This window comes from Aythya marila (assembly GCF_965140915.1).
Source record: "Aythya marila genome assembly, chromosome: 5".
Taxonomy (NCBI): Eukaryota; Metazoa; Chordata; class Aves; order Anseriformes; family Anatidae; genus Aythya; species Aythya marila.
Window position 1 is genome coordinate 46,035,256 of NC_139046.1, and position 23,800 is coordinate 46,059,055.

The 23,800-nt window shown below is 49.9% G+C and overlaps 1 protein-coding gene across 8 annotated transcripts in view; it reads left to right on the forward strand.

Moving 5' to 3' along the window:
• Positions 1-23,800, forward strand: part of TSPAN4 (tetraspanin 4) — a 400,378-nt gene that overhangs the window by 208,028 nt on the left and 168,550 nt on the right. For 5 of the 8 annotated variants that reach the window (XM_082761010.1, XM_082761011.1, XM_082761007.1 and 2 more), the window contains one exon: positions 4,907-4,986. The exons of 2 other annotated variants lie outside the window; for them this stretch is intronic. In XM_082761010.1, coding sequence (XP_082617136.1) covers positions 4,924-4,986 — 63 coding nt within the window. In that variant the 5' untranslated portion in view covers positions 4,907-4,923. Of the gene's footprint in view, positions 1-4,330; positions 4,987-23,800 lie in introns of those variants that run through there. One more of the 8 variants, XM_082761006.1, reaches the window with a different exon arrangement.

The following is a 23,800-nucleotide window of genomic DNA, read 5'->3' on the forward strand; positions in this document are numbered from 1 at the left end:
CCTACCCTGTCTCAGACCACCTGAACCAACTTTGCTTGTGGCTGAAGGCATCTCCCAGCCAGCTCCACCGGTGGGTTTGAGAACATCAGCCTCAGAGCTGTGTGCTCAAGGCGTGATTGCTGCTGGGACAGCAGCTGTATGCCGAGTCCAGCTCCACCTGCAGCCTTTGAAACACCGCATTCCTCATGCTTGTGTGCCAGTTCTGCTCATAAAAGTATTTAAGTGTGTGCTGACTACTTCACTACGTGAATATCTCAATGCAACAGAAGTTGGTGGTCGAGTACCTCGCAGAAATGGGCTCTCCAGGACCTGATTCTCAGAAGTGCTGAGCACTTGGAGCTCTGGGAGGTCAATGAATGTTGCTAGGCCTTCCTTGCTCTGGAAAGGCAGCTGCAATTTACAGCAACTTATCTTCATGCTCACAAAGCCCTAGCCCTGTTTTTAAGGGTGCGAGACAAGAACAGAATCCGTTTTGAATTTTCAGGGAAAAATCCATGAAGATGTTGAAAAGCAGACACTTGGTGGGGAGCATTTATGAATCTTTCAGTTTTCCTAAGTCATTGTTTTGTTTTGTTTGCTTCTGCTTTAAAATACCTACTTTCACAAGCAATCAGAGCTGTGTGTAGTTTAAAGATTTCTGCGTCTGATTGATTGCTTTATACTTGACAGAAAGATCCTGAGTACCAAGCGTGTGTTTGAAGTGGCATTTCTTTGAACGTCAGCTGATTTCTCAGGTTAGAGAATGTAACCTGATTTTAGGAAAACTAGCACATAAATTGCATTTGTGCTGCTAAGACCTGCTGACACCACAAAGACAGGTCCTGACAAAGGTTTTCTTTGGGCGGCAACTCATCTTGTACAGGGTGTCAGGCACGTTCTTTATTTCTGGTCCTTCATCCTTTATTACTGAAGACATTGGCAGAGGAACAGGGCTGCTGCTTCTCAAGAGTTCAGTGGCCGGCACTGCTTGGCTTTCCTCTGAAGCAATGATCTTCTCTGTCCAGGACTTGGGAGTAGGCAGAGTTTGCCGGGGTTACAGGGAACCTCCTTACTTAAAACTTGTGCTGTTGGGGGAAAAAAGATCATTAGCAAAGAACAGGCTGACAGAAGTGCAGAAAGCACAAATGGCAAAGGGGCTCTGGTACACAGGATTTTGGGACCCAATCCCAAGTCGGATTTTAAAGAGAGTTTTTTTGTTCAGTTTGACTTGATACCAGCTCTCCTGCATGCCTGTCCGCTGCCCTTGCTGTAGGAACGTGCAGCCGCTCTCGCGCGGGGCAAGAAATGCTCTGTGTGTGCAGTGCGTCTGAACACACAGCAGAGGTGATGAGAACTGTTATGCAGATGAGAGCAGGTAGAAAGCAGTCAGGGTTCTGCAAAAGTAACTTTTGCGCAGGTTTAAATAAAGAGCATTGTAAATCATACCCCAAATATTTTCTCCCAGTGTCTGATTATGTTATTTCCATGGCAACTAATTATGCCATAAACCAAAGATCATGACTTCAGGTGGCATGTGAGCAGAAGGAGATGAGCTATTAAGTACTGAAGATCCTTTTTTTTTTCTTTTTTTTCCATGCAAATTTCCTTATTTATAAAGAAAAGGAAAAAAAAAAAAAAAGAGAAAGGAAATGAAAAAGAACCCTGAAGTCTGCTCTATAAGTGAAATTGCTTCTGACTAGAATATTTTTCAAAGTTTTGTTGGAGGCATCAATGAATCTTTAAAGGAGTTGCAGGTACAGCTCTGAATGTCAAAAGATCTTTAGGTTGTGGTAGCTAAGGAAACCTCTAGAACACCTGGCTTTCTTCACACAGCCATGGGATGGCTGAGGTGGGAAGGGAGCTCTGGGCCCACCTGGGCCCCCCTGCTCCAGCAGGGCCACCTCTGTGGCAGAATGGGAGGAGCTGCCAGACACCTACCCTCTATCAACACAGGATGTTTCAGTAATCACTTCTAGCAGGATTTGTTTTATTTATTTATTTGTATTTATTTTATTTATTTATTTGTATTTATTTCATGGATCACTTCATACAGTTTTTGAGATGCTCACGGACAGGCTTCTGAGGCTCATGGTGGGCTGTTTCATCGGGGGGATGGAGCAGGTGCGGAGAGTTTTGAAGGCAGTGACGAGAAGCATCGGTAGAGGGAAAGCCAGTGCAACTGTTAAAGGACTAATGAAGACTAAATTAATGAGGAGGTGACTTAGTGGCTGCACTTTGTGTGACCTGAAGGGGATGGATGGTGTTGCATGCGTAATCGTGAAAGTGAGATCATGGAGCAGAAATAGGAAGTGATGTTCAATGGCTAAAGCAAAAGCCTGAGCCAAAGTGGTATGGAAATACCTGTTGGTTTTGGGCCCAGAGGCATTGTGCAACATGGGGAAGGAGGAGGGGAAGCTGTGGAGGTGTAACAGGGAAAGAAGCAGCTGGGTTTGGAAAAAACATGGTGCACCAAAAGGGAAGCCAAAGGCGAGCAGCAGGACAAAGGAGCAAGGAAGGCAGCAGCGGTTTGAGCTGCGAGATCAAGAGAGGAAAGGTGAAGTAGATTTCTCTTTTACAGTTCCTACATATTGCCCGGAGCTTGTCTGACACTGTCGGGGTGCTGCCTCTCCTCTCCCAGTGCTGGGCTTGCAGCTGGAGCCTCCGCTCGGGGCAGGGCTGTTGCCATGTGGGTGGCAGCGTGCCGCCAGGATCACTGCACGCTGGGCCTCTGCTGGTGAGCAGAGCACTTGCTGTCCTGTGTCGAGGAGTCAATATGGACTGGCCCCAGGACGGGAAGGTACAGATGCAGCTGGGGAGAACAGGGGGCGGAAAGCAGAGGTGAACAGAAGTCACGAGGCCTGGGCTGTGATTTTAGGCTCAGTCGTTACCAAAAGGTTCCGTGTAAGCTCTGTCCTCCTATCCCTCCGGTTGCCTTTGGGGACATAATGGCTTAGTGACACAATTCCTCTGAGCTTTGTTTTTCTTGGTTCTTGTAAATGTTGCATTATCGCTGCTGGCCTGTAGCAGCAGGAGACTGCAGCATCCCTCCCGTAAGGGCTTAAAGGCTGACACGGGTCCCAGCGTGTCCCTGCCCCTTCCAGCCGCTCTCCTGCAGGGATGGGCAAAAGCAGAGCGCATCAGCCCTTCTCTTCCCCTTGCTCTTCCCAGTGCCCGTTTAAAAGAGAGATCCCAGAGGCGCCTGATGGCAGGGTCCCAAATGCTGTTTCTGACCAGCTGTTGATACTAGGGTCAGAAGGAACACCGATGGCTGGAGAGGTCAGCTTTGCACACCTTCCTCGTGTTTTTCTGTGTCAGTCTGAAAGAGCCCCGCTGCTTGCTGATGTTTATTGCTTGTAATGTAGAGCAGCATTTAGAAACTCGTTGCTTTACAGACGCTTCCACCCACAGCACGGGCTGAGTTCTGGGGACTGCTGAGCTCTCGCCGTGAGCTGCAAGGGGGTGGCTGCCACCTCTTTGCTAGTCCAGAGAGCAGCCTCAGCGAGCTGCTGTCCTCCCGCTGCCTGCTTCGGTGTGAACGTGCCCCGCTGGCCTCCGTGCTGTGCCTGCGGTACCGGCAGCACCTGTATTGGGTGCCAGCGGCGGCTCTGCCACTGCTTGAACACGGTTTCTGTAGGGCCAGGAGGGCTCCGTGCTGGGGACAGGGCCGGGACCTCGCAGGGACAGGACGGGGAGAGGCAGGAGTCGCTCCGTGGGGCATCTCCGCTGGCACAGGCCGGGAAGCGGGGGGCAGAGGAGCCGCCAGGGGAAGTTTGCGGAGCAGACGGGCCGGGAGGGCCGAGCCTCGCTGTGCCCCTACGGAGCTCCTGCAGCTTGTTGGAAACGAGGGGAAATAATTAACCCGGCTTATCAATTAACGCAACTGGAGGGCGGCGTGCGGGGGTGAAGTACCCAGGCTGCGTGCACCCCCGGCTCCTTTCATTCCTCCTAACTCCTTCAGCAACCCGCTGCCCGCACCTGCCTCGGGCCCTGCCCGGGGGGCCCGGCCCCGGGGGCGGGCAGGACGCAGCCCCCAGGGGGGCTCGGGCTGGGGCCGGGGGGCTCCGGGTGGGCTCTGGGGGGCTGTGTCCGGGCTCTGGGGGCTCGGCCGAGCCGGGCCCGGAGCCTCCCCGCGGGGCTCGGGGCGGGGGCAGCGGGGGAGGCGGGGCGGGGGCCGAGCCGTGAGCCGAGGGGCGGCGCTGGGCTGCGGCTCGCTCGGCTGCCAGGGGCCGGGGGGAGCCGGGGGCGGCCGGCCGGGGGTCCCCGCTCCCTGCCCGCTCCCTGCCCGCCCTGCCCGCGGCGCTGCGCGGCATGAGGAGCCGGGCTCCCGCCTGGCGCCCGCCAGCCCGGCGAGCCCCCGCCTGCCTTTTTGTAAAAGTCGGGGCTTTGGGTAGGGTATCGCTGCGTCTCGGGGTGCCGCTGCGGTACTGGGGGGGGCCGGGGGCACGGAGGGGATGGTGACTCGCGCACGAGGCGCGCTCCCCGCGTCGCGGCCGCAGTTCGCCCAACTTTGCTGCCGTACAGCCCGCCTAACTCCTTGACAGGATGGCAGACAAAAGAACAGCTGGTGCAAAGCAATAGGGGATTCGGAGCGAGGAGGCGAGGAGAGCGCCAACCTGCCACCCGCGCCGCCGCCGGTCGCCAGAGCAGCAGCCGCTGGGACCAGCCGAAGGCACCATGCGCAGGTCCAGCACCGATGAGTCGACGTACCACAGGAGCCCTTCCCTGGACAGCAAGGATTACAGTTTCCCAAATGGCGCCTTCCGCCGCTACAGCAGCATGTATGGCGGCCAGTTTGGGGCAGCCAGCAACTCTTTTTTTGGATTCCACACCAACCCGGGCCCCAAGGCCACCAAGGCTAAGTACACGTCCCCGAAGGGAAACAAGTACGTTGTCTTTTACCTGGATCTCTCGTTTATTTTTCTCCTAGAACTGAAGAGGTGCAGCATGGCTCACAACTGCCTGCAGTGTATCAAGTACCTAATGTTTGTCTTCAACCTTCTCTTCTGGGTGAGTACGCGTTCAGAACTGCGGGACAGTCGCGGCTGTGTCTGCTTACTAAGGCAGGAAAAGAACTTGTTGCTGCTTTTAAACTTGGAAGTTTAAGCTTGGAAGCTGGGCAAGATGGTGCCTAGGCTGCCCTTTCTTTGACCTTATTAATTTGTGTGGACAACTTGCCAAGGGTGTTTTCTTCACCCTCTCATTTCTTGCTCTTCAGTTTTGTTTCAAAACCATGCTACAAGGCAAGACAGTGCATTTGTAGAGGTTGATTGCACAAATGTCTTAATTGCTTTGTTACAGTCAGGGCCATTCATGCCTTTTGTTGCTTTAATCTCTCATTTTCGTATTTGCTTGCCTCAAAAGTCACACGTGGTCCCAGAGAAGTCACTGAGACTGCTTGTGATATTAAAGTTGAGCACATGCTTACACCCACTGCTGTATCAGGGTTGGCACGCTCGGTACATCTCAGCATCAGTGCCTGTATCGGGAACCTCCAGCTGACACCACCAGCTGACCTCCGTCCCAGTTGGTGACGGGTCTTGATGTTGCCATTCCCTCCTGGAGACCTGGCTCAGAGGGGTGGAGGGACACCCAGAGTCTGCCTCGCTCCTCTTGGGGCTGCAGCTCAGGGGTAGGGGCTTACCAAATCCCTACCAGGCACGTGTGTGTCAGCAGGACCCTGCGATGGGACCTATGGGCGTGCCTCTCCACGTCATCGCTCTGATAAGCGAGGTGGCTGTCGGCAGCAGGGCGGTCGGCTGTTTCGCTGTGAAACTGAGCGTGGGCTGCAGAAGGAGCTCAGCAAGGGGTACAGGCTACAAATGCCATGTGTCGTGTAAAAAAGGGGTAGTGCGATTGCTTGAAGAGGGGAGCAAGTGAACTGTAGTCCAAAGTCACCCATCGAGGTTTGGGGATCTGCTATGAGGTCCTCAGGAGGTGCCTTTGAACGTCCAGAGTGCTTTATTGACATGCTGAGGGAAGCAGGGTGTCGGGAAGTGACACCGCTCCTGTCCTGGCCCTGTGGGGAGGGGGGTGTCTGTTCTCTGTGTTCTCGTGTCCTGCTTACTGATGCCCGGTGCTCTCGTGAGTTGTCAGAGGTAAGCAGAGGGCTGAGAGTGAGATGGAAAAAGCTGTTCTCTAGTGTGCGCTGCTGTACAGCTGTTTAAAACCAGGCGTGCTGCAGTGCTGGTGCATCAGAAAACACAAAGTGCAGGAACTTTTGCTGGCCTGAGTCATAGCAAGGAGTTGAGGGTGTGATAAACTACTGCCAGCCCCTGAACTGGCACGCTGCTACCCCGAGCCATGCGATGCAAGGAGGGTGCTCACTTCACACCCTAGGTAGGCTGGTAGGAGGAGTGGTGGTGAGACTGCAGTCTGTCTCATTTCAGATCGGACTCTGGTTGCTTCTGGGCTTCTAAATATCATCTAATACTTATCCTTAGCTTACTCCAGAGCCTTCTGAAAAAGGCAAAAAGCACGAGTTTTCTTGCCCTTTTAAGCCTTGTGCCTCTGTCGCCTGTCCCTGCTCAAAATTACAGCACAGTCAGCTAGTTCAAGTGTGTGCTAGAGAAATGCAATCGGATGCTGGCATGAATTGCTCTTCTCAGGACTACGCATGGCACTGCATTCTGATTCCTCTCACAATACTCATCTTCCACTGAAGCATATGCACGCGATGCGGGCAGGTAGCGCTGCAAGGAAGCGTGCTACTTACAGTGGGAAGATCACACACAAGAGTTTATCTTCGGCTTGCTTTTCAGTAAGGGAGCCGTAATCTTTTAAGAGAGAAGGAGAGGTTTTTGGCTTTCCCCTGAAATCACCGAAGCTGTTCTCAAATGCCTGGAGGGAGAGAAAAGACAGGTCCCGAAAAGAGAGAATAACCATATGTGAACTTGCTTGGTGGTGAACCGAGGCGTGCAAGCAGGGGAGTGGGTGGTGTCGAATACTGCAGCACGATTTCTGGTTTGTTTCCCTTTCGCGTGCTACCTGCACAGCAGGAGTGATTGATGATGATCATGCCCAAATGAGGTTTGCACAGCGTGTAGTTATAATAGATGCAGCTTTTCACCTCCTTACACTGGAGAAAGTAACTGAAAAGAGATGATTTTTGAAAGTACTGGTTTAGGCTGACCTATCTTTCATAAAAGAAAAAATCCGTTTTTAATGATGAAAAATCTTGGAATGATTACAGGTTGTTGAGGCTGTTGTTTTGGTTTTCGAGTTGGTGTCCGTTATCTGTCATCTTTTACTTTCGGTGAAATGAAAGGAGAAGCATCTCTGCCAGAAGACAGGATTTCTCTTCGCTTACATGCTTGCTGAAGTTTTGCTGTTTATTATTGACAGACAATACAAAGTAGGAAGAGAAATTTTTTTTCCATGGTTTGACCTCAAAATAGAAATTAGAGTTATTTCCGTGTATAAAGTACAGTCGTTACATTAACTGAATTAAATGCCTATTATAGAGCATTCCTGCTTTTCATTCAATTTTGAGAAAATGCTTTGATTTCCCTTTTCACAAAGCATACTTCTATTTTCTTCCTCCTGTTCCTATTCATTAACTCCAGTCCATTTTGGGCACCTCTACAGCCCACTCCCCAGCACTTCCAGCTGCCTTTCCCACGGCGGGGCAGCAAAATAGTCCTCAGCCCTGTGCAGCTCCTGTGGGATTGGTGCTGTGTTTCCGAGGAGAAGACCCTTCCTTGTGAGTCTGGGGAATCTATAGGAAACAAAATCTCAGAGACCTTGATTTTAAATGTTCCTGGCAAGCTTTATTGGATTAGGTGCTGCACTCCCGCTGTAAAATTTTTACAAGCTGTCATATAACTGTGAAAATAGAGCAAATTTCTCCTCCCCTTTCGGAGTGTTGAAGGGAACACAGAGCTCTTTCACCAGTGTCAGAGGCCGAGGTGCCTTGTCAGCGTTGGTGCCGAATCCGTCCGTCGGCACAGCAGCCCAGCAGCTATTAACGTGGAGCGAGGGTCTGGGAGTCCTAGAATAGCTCTTTTCTCCGTGAAGAGTCCTGCAGAAATTACTCACGGTGCATTTGCGCCTACCCTGGGGTATTAAGGTGCTGGAACGTGGACAAAACATTATTAGACAGCAGCGCTGCCGCTCTGCTGGGAATTGCCATTCAGAGGCTGCTTCCTGGAGGGCTGCCAGCTGCGGAGCTGCCGCCCTTGCATCACTGCCTTGGTTTGTAAGCTCTGGAATAACTTTTGTCACCTGATACACAATACTCGCCTGACTTCATTCATTTCTATGGACTTCGATTTTCTTTTGTTGAGTTGCTGAAACCCTTGAGACTAAAGATGGCCTCAGATGATCGCAAAGCAGAATATTTTTATTTCCTAATGAAATATTTGTATTTCACTGTGAAATATCCAGGGAAGAACATTTGTTTTCCACATTCGGTCTTCCAAATATCCAGAGATTTTTTATGACAGTCAGTAAAATGAACTATATTATTTTTGCACTTACAATCCAATGCTCTCCTTGCCTTCTCTCTCTCTTTTTTTTTTTTCTCCTGGTGAAAAGGGGTAGGATATATCCTAAGGGCTGTGAGAGTGCTGTAGAAAGAACAATGTCATCTCCTTAATCCCTCCTGGTTTATGCCAGCATTCCTACTTTCGTTGACTTGTAACTCCCAAATCACCAAGACTCAAAAACCAAAATGCACAGAATTACACTCATCTTTCCAGTGGCTCTTGCTTTCCTTGGAGACCCCATGCTAGAGAAGACTAGCTAAATTGGTAGCAACTTGCCCTGCCAAGAAGTGAATACCTATACTGACCCTTCAGATGATGCTCTAGCCAACAGAAATTCAGCAAAGTACAGAATTTGCAAAATGCTGTTGTAGAAGATTGGCCTGCAGAGAGGAGACAGCAACAAAAAGAAAGGATGCAAAGAAGTTTGATCTTAACAAACTTTAAATTCCTCATTTCTATGCACGTCTCCTTTCCATTGGTAACGTACACCAGGGGTGTGTGCCTTGTAAAGAAGTCCAAGTGTTCAAAGTGTTGGGTGAAGATGTTCTTCCATTCCAGCAGGTAGGCTTTATTGGAAAGAAGGAGTGATGAAAATGAGAAGTCCCTCGTTACTGCCAGTTTTTCCTTCCTTGGACTTCACCCTCAGTGTCTGCAGGTGTCTCACGGAAGAGCTGTGTCCGTGCTGGCAGTACTGGAGGGCTGCGGTCCCGGCGCAGCATGCTCGGAGCAGCAGGAGGAAGGAACAGCTTGATCTGGAAGTGACTGGCCGGTCCCTGAGCCATCCTGGCCAAGTGTGGCCAGAGGGCGGAGGCAGAGGGGTGTCCCTCCACGTCTCTGCACCTCGTTGGGAAGCCATCTGCCGAGGAGGGCTGGCAGCTGAGCACCCAAAGGCCGGGGAGCTGGGTGAGAGCAGCAGCCGAGCGTTGGATTGGATTCCTCGTCCTTCACCCACGGCCCCCACCCTGCCTCAGTCACCTGAAGGAGATGGATGGCTGGAGCAGCCGGCAACGCTACAGGCTGTTAGCGGCTGAGGACAGCGATCATTTTGTAGCTGTACTTGGATGCAGTCTTAAGTTAGTGGAAAAACATTAGCAGCAGAGCGGGGAGGCATTTTAACAGCCGGCCCCCATGGGCGAGGGCTGGTGGAGCAGGGACTAGGCATGCGTGTGCCGCTCGCGTGGTGCTCTGTGGCTTCTGACAGGCAGAAAACTAAGTAAAGAGCAGTGCAGGCTGTACTCCTGTGCGGTGAATATGTGGGAAGTTTACCACAGAATGACATTTTTTTTCTAGCTACCTCCCAGCCTCTGATTCTCCTTTGTTATTTACCTCCTCCAGGAACTGCTCAGTCTCTGACTGACATCTTATCTCTGCCTCTGACTTTGTGAAGGCTCTCTGAGGATGTATTTTTAAGGAGCATTGCTTTTAAAGATAGGAAAGTCATTTGATATGGGAATTACAGGCTTCAGAAAATGGCAATGCCGTGTGAGGCAGAACTATTGAGAACGGATATCAAGTGAGAGAGAGAGATGATTGTATTACCTGATGTCTGATTTATATGAGCAGCAATTAAAGCTTTTTCTGTAGCGGTGCCATTCATACTGTCTCTTTCCTGTATGGATTCTGATGTCTAATAGGGGTTGGGGATCATGCTGGAGCCTTATCTCCCAGTTAAGGCACTGCCAAGGGCTGCATTTGCTACCTAAATGCCTATCTTCTGAAAACCTTTAGGAAGTTAATGACTTTGAAAGGGTACCTATCTGTCAAATCAGGCTGACGGTGACAAATGGACCCGCTAGTTATTTGTGGGATGCACAGCCAACACAGTTCCATTTCATAATCTTCTTTTCCTTAGGAAACCGGGCTAGGAAGGTTCTTAATAGAGCAGAAAAAAATTGCCTTAAAGTTGACAGTATATTAGATACCGTCTTCAAATTGCCTGCTGTGGGCCTGTTTCTGCTTCTGTTACTCATGACAAAGAGCAGCTTCATTGCTTCAGGTGGCTTTGCTGACATACTGATACGTTTTTTGGCCACGAGTATTGGCAAGGACTAAGCACCTAGCCTTACAAGATTTGCTGTCAGATATATCTACTGTATCTAATTCAGGCTTACTCTTAGAGCAAAGAACTGAGGAAGCCTCCAGTGGATAAACCCACAGGACATGGCACGTTGCGGCTGTGGGGAAACTGGCCTTTTGAAAGCAATGAGTGAAATGGCTGCAAACATGATTCCCTCTTCTGGACAATGACAGATATTAAATCTAGTGCAGCCAATATTTGGAACTATCCAGAGAAAGGCAAAAGGCGGATGAGATCATTGCCATCGTTCGCAGTTTGTCTCCAGACACTGCTGTTTCGAACAAGATAGCTATTAATACTGCTGGGTGATTTTAAATTTGAATCCAACTTTTTGCTGAGATAGCAAATCTGTGGAACTTACTATATGAATAATATGAAGTATGTATTTAAGATACATAAAGGCACTTCTTTCTGTTATTAATAGCATGAAGCAAGCACGGCTAGGTCAAAAAGGAAATGTGGAGCTGGCTGGAATGAATGCTCATGCATTCTCACGCTCGGGAAAATTGGAGACGGTAAATTGTATTTCTTAGCACTGTCCTGTAATTGTTTCTTCAGGAAATGTTAAACCGTCACAAGATGCAACAGAAGTAAATGAAATTGAAATTGCAGTCTGTAATTAGACTGTCATACTGTAACGCATCTTAAATCTGTCTTCAATAGGGATACTAACACCCTCCACAAAACCCTCCCAACCTGCTTCGAGTGTGAAGGCATGCAGAGGTTTGTAATTTAACACCACTCAGCTGAGACTTGCTCTGGAGATGCCAATTGAAATGGTCATTTAGATGAGACAGAAAGTTGATGTACAAGGACAAAGGACCAGAATGACCTGGTCTTGTAAGTTTTCGTACACAGACTTTCAAGACTTTCAGTTTTTGTTTTGTTTTGTTTTTTCCTTTGGCTTGCTTTTCCAAATTGCTGATACAGCCCTTTTTGTTCTTTCCTTGACCCACGGTACCTTTGTTTCTTCTCAACTGCCTTCACAGCAGTGCAGCAGCAGCCATTGCTTTGTGTTATCTTATTCCTGGGGTGCCTCTGAGTCCAGATCAGCTTGATCTATCCTGGCATATTGCATTATATTATGGTTTTGTCTACCTTTGGTTCTGCTCTGCGTGTTATGCCCTACCTAATTATCTGCTCTCTTCACCAGCAGCTTCATGTTCTCACCCCAGTCCATACTCCACAGGAGAATCCCTGTGATTAGAGCTCCCCTTTCCTCTCCAGCTGTAGTTTGTGACTTCCTTTTTGAGTGTTCATCATCTGCTGTGCTGCTGGTACGCGCTGCACCTGGTGACCACGGGAGGACAAAGCAGTGATTTACCAGCGCTGATTGTGCTTAATAGACACATTCATCGTGAACACTGATTAATCTGTGCTGGCTCTAATTCCGTGTTCTTCCTCCTCCAGCACCCCGTGCTCATGTGTTTCATTCACCTATCTATATATGTTTCATATCACCTCTTACAGGAGGCGTCCATGGAGGAACTTCGTTTTCTGTACATCGGTTCTGGTTCAGTCTCTGGGGCCTCGGATGCTGCAGAGGCCCCTGGGTGTACCGTAGGGTGGGAGCTCTCTCTCTCTCTGCTGGTTGTCACTAGTAGATGGATGTTCTGCAGGTAAAACCGCCAAGTGTCTGCCTCCACTGCATTCAGGCCTTTCCTCTGAGCCTAATAGGATTTAGCTGGAAAGCAGAACTGTGCTGTGGGGTCAGGAAACCAAGCAGCTGCCTGGCCTTCCCGCAGAGGGCAGCCCACACTTCCCTCTTCCATACGAAGTTCACTTTCTTTTTCCCTGCGTGGCTTTTCTTTGTCACTGTTGCCAACTTCAGCGATCAAACAGCTGGCGCGAGGTGGAATATTTAGAATTAAAGAACTTAAGTCTCTTATTTAAAACAGGCTTAGCACTTAGGAGTAGAAATCTCATTGACTTAATGAATGGCTATGTGGCAGGGCTACGGTGGGATTACAAAGCCTTCGCGTAGCCGCAGTAACACCGGCAAAACTGTGCTTGTGCCAGGAAAGCTGCTTGTGTTCGGGGGGCTGGTGTAGTGGCAAAAAGTCCTTCTGCTAGTGTTAGTTGTTCCCCTGCTGGGGGTTTTGCTGGTGTGACATGCTGGCAGCTTCTTTCTGGCCCCCGAGGATTAAGAAAAGCAGCGCTCTCTGTGCTGCCATCGGACAGCACTGGGTCCAGGCAGGTGGAGGGGAGTCAGGCACGGGGACGGAATGGGATTTGGTTGCTCTCCTTTGCTATGGAGGGTGTTGGGAGGGATTCATTGGTGGGGATTTTACAGAATCGCAGAATCATCTTGGTTGGAAGAGACCTCTAAGATCACCGAGTCCAACCTCTGAGCTGACACAAACAAGTCCTCCACTGAATCAGGAGGTCTCGCTGGGGTTTGGTCTAGTTTTCTCCACTTCGAACTTTTTTGGTGTTTTTGCATGTCAGTCTCAGAGGTTTCCCCACTTTGAAGGTTGGCTCTGGGGAGCGAGGTTTTGTTGTTGCCCAGGGGGTGGAGGCTGAAACTGTGCAACAGCACTAGGGGCATGACCAAGGGAGCTGAGAGCAAGAGGGCTTCTCTGCGAGCCCCAGGACCTGATAGCTTTGTGATGCTGGCCTTGGAAAGGCGATCCGATGGCTTCCCCCACAGAAGGCTGTTTGGCTCTCTTGAACATCTGGATTTTTCTCTAGGTCATCTTAGTACAGAGCATGCCCGTGACATTGCTGATGCTTTTTATTCCCTCAGTATTCACCGCTGCCCATTTTTAAGGTACGTACTGGCTGAGCTGGACTTAGGGCTCTTGTATAAACCGTAAAACAGCTCTGGTTTGTCATGGAACCACTTAAGCATCCAGAAAAAAAAATGTTGCTGTTTATCAATAGCATTTCTTTTTAAATTCCCCACAGAAGCTATGCTTTTGGTGTGGTTATTCGTGGCCATTTTATTACACTACCTTTTTCTAAAGCCTCTCTACAAACTGACCTTAAGTTGTGACCTTAAGTTGCGTTGCACCCGTGAGGTTTGGAAAAGCCAGCCCGCCTTCGTGTTGGCCAGCAGAAAAATTGCGCTCTTGTTTTGCAAGCAGCATTTATCCAGGGCTGTTGCACAAATTGTTTCCTTACATGTCTGAATAAATCTTTTCCCTAATCCATTCGTGGCAGCACAGGAAGGAGCTGAGGTGACACGTGTGATACCGTTTCCTTCAACTGAACAACTGCAACTCTGGACAGGAACCGAGCTCCGCTGCCACTTGCAATCTGTTCCCAGCTCCCATCCTTGAAGGCCAGAGTTTTAACACAGCCGCCATCTGCTCCGTGCCTGTTACGCTCGTGCACAATGCTTGCCTGCTTTACAATGACTTTGCAAACTAACACGTAAGCCCCAGAATTTGTCTGATCAGTCCTCCACGCACGTGCTGCCAGTCCCAAAGGCTGCACTGAGGCATCTTCTTTGGGCGCGAGGAATCAGGTGCTGTTTCATTGTTTATTTGGGGTCACTCCATGACCCCCGTCCACACAACTTTTTCCCTCTTGTAGCTCTCCAGTACTTTCCTGGTAAGAACTGGCTGGCAGTAAGAGTGGTACAGAAAAGGAAGCAACCCTGGGAGCTGGTCCTTCACTGCAAAGAAGAGCAGGAACAAGCTGTGTGTGCCTGAGTTCCGAGCCCATTCCTTGTAGCTGTGTGTCTTGGACTCAGAATGAGCTCAGGTTGGATTTTGTGTTGTTCTGTCAGTGAAGGGCTGCAGCATGTAGCATGGAGAATGTGCTGAGTGTGTCCTGGGGGGCTTTGGTGTCCTTGTCATCCTGGCGTGGTAACGTGGCAGCCAAACCCCCAACCTGTATGACAGGTACATTTGTAAGTAGGCTTTAGGTAGATCATTTGTGCAGCATGACTGACTAACAGCTACTGAGAGAAAAAGCCTGCTCCAAAGAGGATGTCTTCACTTACAGGACTGCTGAGATTGTAATCCTGATAACCCCCAGCCTGGACAGCCTCGTTTATTTCCACTGCTGACACTGTAGTGATAATTTGTTGCCCTAGGCAAACTTGAGAGAAAATCCTGTCATCTTCTATGTCCTGAATTTCTGTGTCTCTGCCTTTGTTTGTCAGCAAATACTGCACAGACTCTTCAGAATTAAGGAGCTGCTCCTTCTTCAGGCACAGGTTTTGCTTTCCTTGCTTTCCTTAGCTGCCGGTACCTTCCTCTAAGAGTCCGGTTGCCCTGCCAGAAGTTGCAGTGAGTTATTATTTTGAGGTTGGAGCTTGGAAATACTTCATGCTTTGTCACTGCAGCAGAAATCTCACTCCAGAATAATACATAACCCATTCAATTCCCTGCTGAGTATTTTTAGCAGAAGCTGCTTACAGTGCCGTGTCGCCTTCCTGGCAGTAGCAGGGTGGATCTCCCCGTGCATGTGTTTGCAGCGCTCCCTTTCGCAACTTAATCCCGTTAAGTAACTTGATAATTCTGATGTGACATGATGAAACCAGCAGAAGGCCTTTCATTTTAAATTTCTCTGCTACCAGTTGGAATTGTGTGTGTGTGTATCTGTAACTTTATTGTCCCCTGTGCTGGGCACTTGTACCCTATTTTCTCTGGACTCCCAAACAAGTCACAAGCTAAGAAATCTGTGTGCTCTGGCGTGTTCTCTTTGAAACTGCTTGTACTTGCTCTTGTTGCTCTATTTCTTCCTGCAAGAACATGATTGTGCTTTTTTTCATGAGAGGTTTTTACAACTCCTGTACACATCCCATTTTTCACAGCTCCCACAAGATTTCCCTTTGACCCAGGCTTTGTTTGGATTCTGGGGTTGCAACACCGTAAGCCCGTGCTCGCATCCTTTTCTCCCTGGCGTGCTTTGCTTGAGGAGAGGTGCCGGTGAGGTGGGCATGTTGCAGCGAGGGTGCTACAGCTCCCTGGCGTATGCACCCAGTGAAATGTTCCTGAGGGGAAAAAGGAAAAGGAGAGGAGCCAAGGGATAGGGGTGGTGGTCCTGGCTGCCATTTGGTGCAGCATATGCACTCACTCTCCATCACGTGGCCGGGCAGCTGCACAAATGTGCCATCCTGCTGTGGGGATCTGAGCCCGTGCTGGGTATGTCAGAGCCCCACAGGATGCCGTGAATACCTGCTTTTGGTTTGCTTCCCTTCTCTTACCCCTCGGGAGTTAACCCTCTTTCTGCATCACCTCCTTTTGTCCCAACTGGCAGCGCTCCGTGAGTTTTTTCACTCCAGCCACGTGTTGAGGATTTTTCTTCTCTTTTAGCACGTCCCTAGAAGCAGAAGTGCTCTGCGGCCGCATGGTGGCTGTGGGCTGGGGACTGTGCAGGTCTTGGCACACGCTGCGTGTCTGCTGGTGTAAGAGGAGCTGGTAGGTTGCTTGGTGCGATGCAGGCTTCAGCCCCCACTACGCTCAGTGAAACAGCCATCTTCTCATCACAGATACCAGTAGCTATTATGTACTGCTTCAGTTGCTCAAGAGAGGTGTCAAATCCTCCCCTGAATTACCAAGCAGGTCCATTTTCCCCAAATACCAGCCCAGTTTAACCCCTCTTCTGACTGCAGGACCGGTTGCTCACACAGCCGGCGCTGCACACGGAGTAGCTTGATTTTGGGTTTGTCTCTGTAGCTCCACGCTGCTTCGCTCTGCCCAAATTCAGCTCTCACCCCTGTTGCCAAATGCTTTGTCTGATCTTTCTAAGCACTGCCCGTAGAACGGGGAAGCTGCAGGGCACAGCTGGCTTCCAATGGCTGTGGCATGTTAATTAGACACAAACCTTTAAGCCTCAGATACCCACCGACTGCCGTGAAGCTGTTGGGGCTCACAGAACCATTAGGGTTGGAAAAGCCCTCCAAGATCATCTGGTCCAACCAACCCCTGCCACCAATGTCACCCACTACACCACATCCCTAAGCACCACGTCTTGTCCAGCCTGAGGCCCTGAGCCACGGGCACAGGGGCTGCTCAGTTTCTCTTGCAGGGGTTGTTGTGGAGCAGCAGAGGTGCCCTCACGCTGCCGAGTGGCTCTGGGAGCCCTGCGTGCCCCCAGCCTGCAGGGGAGCAGTGGGATGGGGCGGAAAGGTGAGCTGCTGCCGTGGCTGCTGCCACGTGCCTTGTGGCTAGTGCCTCATCCTTGTGCCAACAGGTCCTGGCACCTCCAGAAACGACGCAGAGCCTCCTTGGGGTGTTGTGAGCATGGGAGGAAGGGAAACTTCCTAACGGGGAGCATTTGGGGCTGGGGAGGTGAGCGTGGCTGCTAAACGTGCCGTCTCTCTGCTCCTTCTGTAATCCTGCCCCTTCTCCCTCCCAGCGAGGCAAAGCAGAAGCCAGGGGGCTACAAAGGGCTTCCCAGCTCTGGGTGCTGTGCCTGACGCAGCTGAGATCAAACTTTTTGGTTTAGGGCTCAGATGGGAGTCTGCCTTTCTCTCTCCAGAGGGAATCGAGGTGCCTCAGCTCAGTGTCTCAGCCGGCAGCGTCCCGGTGCGCATGGTGACAACTTCCAGTCACAGTCCGGTCTCCTCCAACCTGCTCTGCGTCAGCATCGCCTTTGCCTGTTTTTCCCCCATTTTTTTCCCCTGGCTGTCCTTTTTTTGTTGTTTGTTTTTTAATCAGAGAAACGGAAATATTAGCTCGCCCTTCCCCGTGTGCATACAAAGCAGAGAAGTGAGCAGGCCAGCATGGGCATCTGCTTGCTTCTCCTGCTCCAGCACAATTTGCCATCTGCAAAGCCAAGCGTGGATGGGAGCTCGCTCCCCGCACCCCCACGTCAGACCTTGGCTGGTTTTAGCAGCACAAACGTTTCAGAGCTCCTCGGTGGGACAGGCTGATGGAAACCTCGCTCATCTTGGCACCGGTGTGACCACTGCCATTTGCATCCAGGGAGGTTTTGGTGGGAGCGCCGTGGTGTGCAGGTCAGGTCGTGGGGAGTGAGGCTGCGTACAGGGAAGAAGGATCTGTAAGGTAAAGTTGGGCTTTGTAGAGGGCACAATGAGAAGCTCTTGCAAGGTTATCAACATCCTGGATGCGTGTTCTGGGATCTCCAGGGCTTTCCAGAAGGTTTTCCCAAAAACGTTGCTGTGACAAGGCGATTCTGCTGCTGCTGACTTTGTCCTGAGCTGGCACAGCGGGTGCTTCGGGAGCCCAAGAGCTGCAGGAAGCGATTTGTGTTCGAACTTCAGGAGAGCGATGGTGCTCCCCCAGATGTGCTCTTGTTTTGTGCAGCATCGCTTGCTTTATCCAAACAGTGATCGCTGCGTGCGGGTGGGTGTGCACGGCCACGAGTGAGTGAGAGAGCCGAGTGCTTGTGAGTGGGTGTTCAATTTGGGCTAACAAGATCCCGCTTCGCCTAGAATTTGAAATAACAAGTGACAGCTGGGGGGCTCACAGATACAAGTTGGGAAATTTGTGTTACAGCCATTGTACCAGAGCGGTAGGTGTATATATTGGACAGGCTTATTGTGCTCTGCGGGGAAAAACAGACATCAAGTTATATGAATATTTAGGGATATTAAGAGAAAATCAGATCAATTTCCTTGAAATAAATAGTACAAGATAAGAGATGGGAGTTGCAAGACACAAAATAGAGACACAATAAAAATAATTACTTTGCCAAGATCCATAGATCATGGGATAGAAAGCCTCAGTAGGCTTTTTTGGCAGAATTCACAAACCAGGCTATTTACTGATTGTGCAACTCTATTTGAAGCTCTTTTTGATAAAATAACAGATTATCTCTAACATCACTGGGGGAGTCTCAAAAGAATTGAAATAAACAATTTCTCTCTGCCATCCAATTGAAAACAATACCCCAGCCACGGAAATAAATATTTTTGGGCTCGGAAAACCGCTTGAGCATTACAGCAATATCATCAAAGAAAATTCTTGTTTCTCTTCCCTTGCTTTAAAATGAACACAGAGAACTCAGCACAGGGCTCTGCCAGCAGCTTCGTGTGCTTGTGCTGCGGGGCCTGGTGCTCTTCTCCCTGGCCAGAGAGGCGTTTGGCCTCTGTCAGGTGGTGAGCTGCCTTTGGGCAGGCGTGACGCTGTAAAACCGTGCTGTCTGGTGCAGGCACTGCTTTAAAAAAGGGGAAGGGGAGGCTCAGGTAGAATCAAAATGCAGTGGTATTTTAAAGGATGGCTTTACCCCTAGGGTTTTCTCCATTTACCTTTCTTCTCAAAAGTAGAAACTATGATTTAAATAAATGTTTGTGTGTAAAAGTTGGAATTACTCAGCCACATCCCTTTAGGAACTGCGTTGTGCAATACCTGGGGGCTGTTAGGTGCTCCGTAGGTGTGCTGGAGGTGAACAGGCGTTGTGAAATGTCGCAGCTGGAAGTGGAGGGATTCCCAAAGAGTTGTGCTTTGGGTCTGTGCCATCTAGAGAGCACAGCTGTGCACGTGTGGTAGGGGGAAGGAAACACAGAAGGGATTAAAGGGGTTGTTTGAAGAGCCTGGGTGTCCCTTAGTGGCACGTGGACCTTTTCACTCCTCGGCTGGGTGTTACTGCAGCATACCGATGGCTGAGGGCGACTCAGTCACCTGCCCTGGGGACAGGGTAGTGATGGGTTTGAACCTGATGCTGTTCAGAAGGATTAATGTGACTTAAATGTCCACGTCCCAGTGAATTTCCTCCAGAGCTGAACATCTCTTAGGTCCTTGGAAGTTTTATTCCAAGTCTGTGTCTTCAGTGACAGCTTCTTCGGGCACGTAGCCCTGCTTCTGCCTTCCGAGGACTGCTGTGAGAAGGATCCAAGAAAGTGGGTCCTCACCTCTCACGCTCCAGCCTCCTGTGATTCTCTTGGCAAATGTCAAGACTGAGCAGCAGAATGAACCACGTCACGCGTGGTGGCATAGGATCCAAGGTTTATCTGCAAGGCAGAAGGCTGCGGCACTTTTCAGATGTCTGAAGTACTCTGCTTCCAGTTATCTGGTCAAATCCCTTTTTCCAGGCAAGCGAAGCAAGATTGAGTGATTTTGTAGCACCGTGATAACCTTTTAGCAGATTGTGTTTGGCTCCTGCCTCTCTGACTACTGCTGCACCTCCTGGGAGCGTTGAGGGAAGGCTGGGAGATAGGCTGTGCTTGCAAACCGGCACCAGTGGGGTTTGGCTGCTTTATCTGGAATCACTGAGGGCTTGGGGTTGTTGGTGGAGTTTGTTGTTTTGTTTGTTTATAGCCAGAAAAAAGCCCACAGATTGGCAGTTTTACAAAATGCCCTGACGAGGAGGAATGCCTGCACTGCTGCTGCACGCCTTGTGTCCATGTACCCCTCTGCACGTCCCTGCTGCGGGGCTCAGCCCTGTCGGGGCAAGGGTTTGCTCTTCTCATCTCTGCTGGTGACTTACTCGGTCTCTGGAGTCACCCCGGCAGGTACAGACATGTGGATTCATTCTTCAGATGAACATTGCAGTTTGGTGTTGATGGGGATTTGTCTCTTTTTCTTTTTTCATACTTCATTTGTACAGACCGTGCCTTCCCCCTGCCTTCAGCAGCAGCGCCCGGGGCCGTTGAAGCAGCAGACCTGTGTGCCCCCAGTTGGATTTTATCGCCAAGGAAATGCTGCTAATGAGTTGTCTCCTAGGTCTGCCACTGCCCCACTCGTTTGTCTCTGTGTAATTGGTGGGTGGGCTCTTCTGGGAAGCCCTATTTATACAGCCTTGCTGTCTTTTCTTCTGAAAATGTTATTAATTAAGCAGGAAGTTGTATTATTGGCTTGAACTTTCTGGCTGCCCTTGATACTCCGGAGAGTTTGTGCAGTGATCTCGATATTGTTTATACATGGCAGGCTTTTTTTTCTTTAATTACCTTTGATGCTAAATTTTTAACAGTTCCCTCTAATCTACTATCTGTACGCCTGACAGAAGGATCATACAACTGGGAGAGTTTAATTCTGGTAGCAGGCAGAGCTGAATAAGCTATTAAAAACATTTACTCATGAGTTATTTGACCAAATCCATGAAACAGAAAGCTGCTTTACAGAACCATGGTCAGTGGCAAGATGGGGCATTCATTGGGAAAGCTGCCTCGGGGTGGGCTGGCTCCCAGCAGCACAGGGGCAGAGGCAGCACTGGTGTGTTCAGGCTCGTGTTAAAGTGCTCGATTTTGATCTTTTGGCAGCAGCTGGCGCTAACAAAGTGCAAGGTGCCAGGTTTCTCTGCAAGTCAAAGCAGTCGGTGATGTGCCTGGGGCTGCTCCTGTGCGGTGAGTGGAGGTTTTGGGAGCTTGGGGTCACTTGGTTGTGAAAGCCACCCCTCTTGTCTGCAGGGAGAGACATGCCAGTTCCTTTGAGCATTCCTCCTGCTGCTTTTAGCAAACTGGGTGGAAGTGCCATGACACCAAACCGTGCTCTTCTAGTTGCACATATGATGTGCTGAGAAATTCTGTCACTAGCTGGGCTTGCTGGAGCCAGGCCCCTTTGGCAGCGCTCTTTGCCAGAAGAAATTTTGGGTAGCAGGAGGTCTCGTGGGTATGGACATATGTACCGAGGCAGAGAGGGGAGGGCAAGAGCACTGAGGACCCAGGTGGGACTCTGCATGCATCCTTCAGGACTGGAAAGCGTCGTTTTCATCTGTGTGCCTTACAAGGCACTGTTCTCATTTACCATTTCCAACCCTTTCAGCAGCAGTACTTAGCGCAGCTCCGGGCTGCACGGCGATTTCCTCCTCGCAGCAGATCCTGGAGCAGGACGAGTGCTGCTGCTGCAGGCTGCTTGTGTGCCTGCTCGCTGCTCTGCATTGCCTCCGGGCTGGGTCTTTTACCCAGCACTTTCCCTGTTGATTCAACTCCTCCGTGTCTTCTGTAGGACAAGGGTCCTAAGGAAGGTTTGCCTCTGCCTTTGCAGAAATGACCACCTGTCTGAATGTTGCTCTTCTCTTCGTCCCCAGTTGATTTAAACATTCCCTTTAGATGGTTTTACTGTAGCTGATTTTTGTTGTTGTCGTTATGATTGCCCTGAACGCATGTTAGCTAAATCCTCAGCTTTTTCCTTTATTTGGCATCTGTTTTCCATCACGCAAGCATTGCGGTGCTAGAGCAGACAAGCAGTTTGTCTAATCTAAAGCCAGTGCCAGACACATCAGGAGAAGGTGCAGAAAGCCTAAAATGGGCAACCCTCCCAGTCTTATCTGGGTGTGCTCAAACGCAGTACGTAAAGCCCCGATCGGCGTGTTGGTTCCACTGACACCAGCATGAGGAGCTCCCCAGCCTGCAGTCAGAGCAGGATTTCATTAGCTGCCTGCCTGCTGCTCATGTGTGTGGCTCTGGAGGTTAAGACGATAGCTTTTTTCGAAGACACTGCTGTAGCTTGAAGACTTTATAGCTTGGGAGTTTTGCAGGTAACAGTTCCCTCCGCTCGGTCAGTAGTGTTATCTCGGAAGGTTACAGGGATCATTCAGTTAGAGCAACGCTCGCGGTGGTTGTGACCTATTCTGTCCTTCCTGAATAGCATCACATTGATTTTTGTCACTCTGCCACGCTTGGGAAGTGCCTCTTTTGTCAAAGCCCTCCTTTGTTGCCAGGTATTCAGGCTCATCTGTTTTAGCACTTGAGTTTCTCATATTGGGGTACAGGACCTTATCACTTCTGTTTCTGGGCTTACACCTTTTTTGCGTCCTTCCTCTATCCCTCATTCTCCCCCCTCCCCTTTTTTTTTTCTCCAATCAAGACTTCTAATACCCTGAAAGTACCCCAAATGTACCTTTTTGCTCTATTTTTTTTCAGTTTGGTTGCAGGTATTCTGTCCCTATGTGCAGTTCTCTCTTGATTACTGGCTCTGAATTTCAGAGATTCTCTAACATCACACAGTAGGGGCTGCCCTGGCAAACAGGACTCTACCCATAAAACCATTCGGATGTCTCGCCAGTTTGGCCCATAGCAGTGAGCCCTTGCCCATGCAAGGAAGAGTTTTAGTGACCCCTTAACGAGCATCTGTTTTGCTGGCACGCACAGTGACAAGTTATCTACTACAAGCATCCTTCAGTCGGTATCATCGATTGCCATGTTCCTCACCTCCAGGCTCTGCAGGCCTGATTCACCTGAGGTGTGTTTCTGGGGTCTGAATCCGGGAGGGACATGAGGTAAGGTCAGGCAGGACTGATATATTGTGGCTCCATATGCGTGAGAGCTCCTCCACACAGGTGTGTGCCCGTGCTTCTGTTCTGTCAGACTTCCCCTGCTGTCATAAGTTGTGGTTTCAGGAACCACGCTCAGTTACAGTGCAAGAGGCTGGTATTGAAATGTGTTTGAGCAGCGCTTTTGTTTGACACTGCAGAAAACAGACAGCTCCTTACATTTGCCACCTCCTTCCCCAACTCCCTGCCTTCATTAAGTATCGCTGACAGGTGTCTATTCAGGAAACAGCAATTAGGCACATTCAGCTGGTAAGGCAACGAGTTCCTGATCAAGCAAAACGCTGCACGCCTGCGATGTTCCAGGTCGTGCAGGGGCTGCCAGCTTTTCAGATACCCCGGTGGAGTCTTCAGCTGTTCCTTGTATCCCTGTTCCCGTTGTGGTGAGGCTCAGTGTCACCCCACAAGCTAAAGTGCTGTAGTCTTATAATAGGATAGAGAAAAAATAAACACACTTTTTTTTTTTTTTTCCACGTAGGTCCCTAATGAAGAAATCGCCTAGCCACAAACTAACCTGTTTTGTTTTCCCAACTTTATCAATCACCCTAATAACAACCAGGTGTTTCTTCTCACAGCCTTGCCCCAGTTACATCCTTAGGCTATCGCAGCTGTGGTACCCCTCTTGTTTTAGTAATGCCCCCACTTCTGCACAGACAGATGAATTAGTGCAGAAGTTTCCCTGCAGCGTATTTGAAGCCCCCAGGGGACTCATCAGCTTTGCCAGAAATGCGTTTGGCAATGGCCTGGAGAGCATCCTCCCTTCGCCTCCCCTCGGTTACTGCCTGAAGGGGGACAAGAAGAACCTTGCAGATGCTTTCTCCATTAACTAAAGAGCTTTCTCCATGAATTTATATCTTCCATAGCTTACTTTTTACGATTCAGCAGTGAGTTACATTCGGGCTACATTTTGTAATTAGAGGGCAGAGCAGATGGCAAAGCCTCTGCTTGGCGTGATGTGTAGGGTAACCCACTGTGCTCACCAGAAGGGGAGGAAAAGTCGCCTCTCTTTTCTCCAGCTCGGTGCCAGAGAGAGTTCTTTACGTGGGAACTGCCAGGGGAAACTTCAAATCTCACCTAACAGCAGCTTGGGCCAACAAACCACATCTAGTTAAGGGACATGGGGAGGACCTCGGGA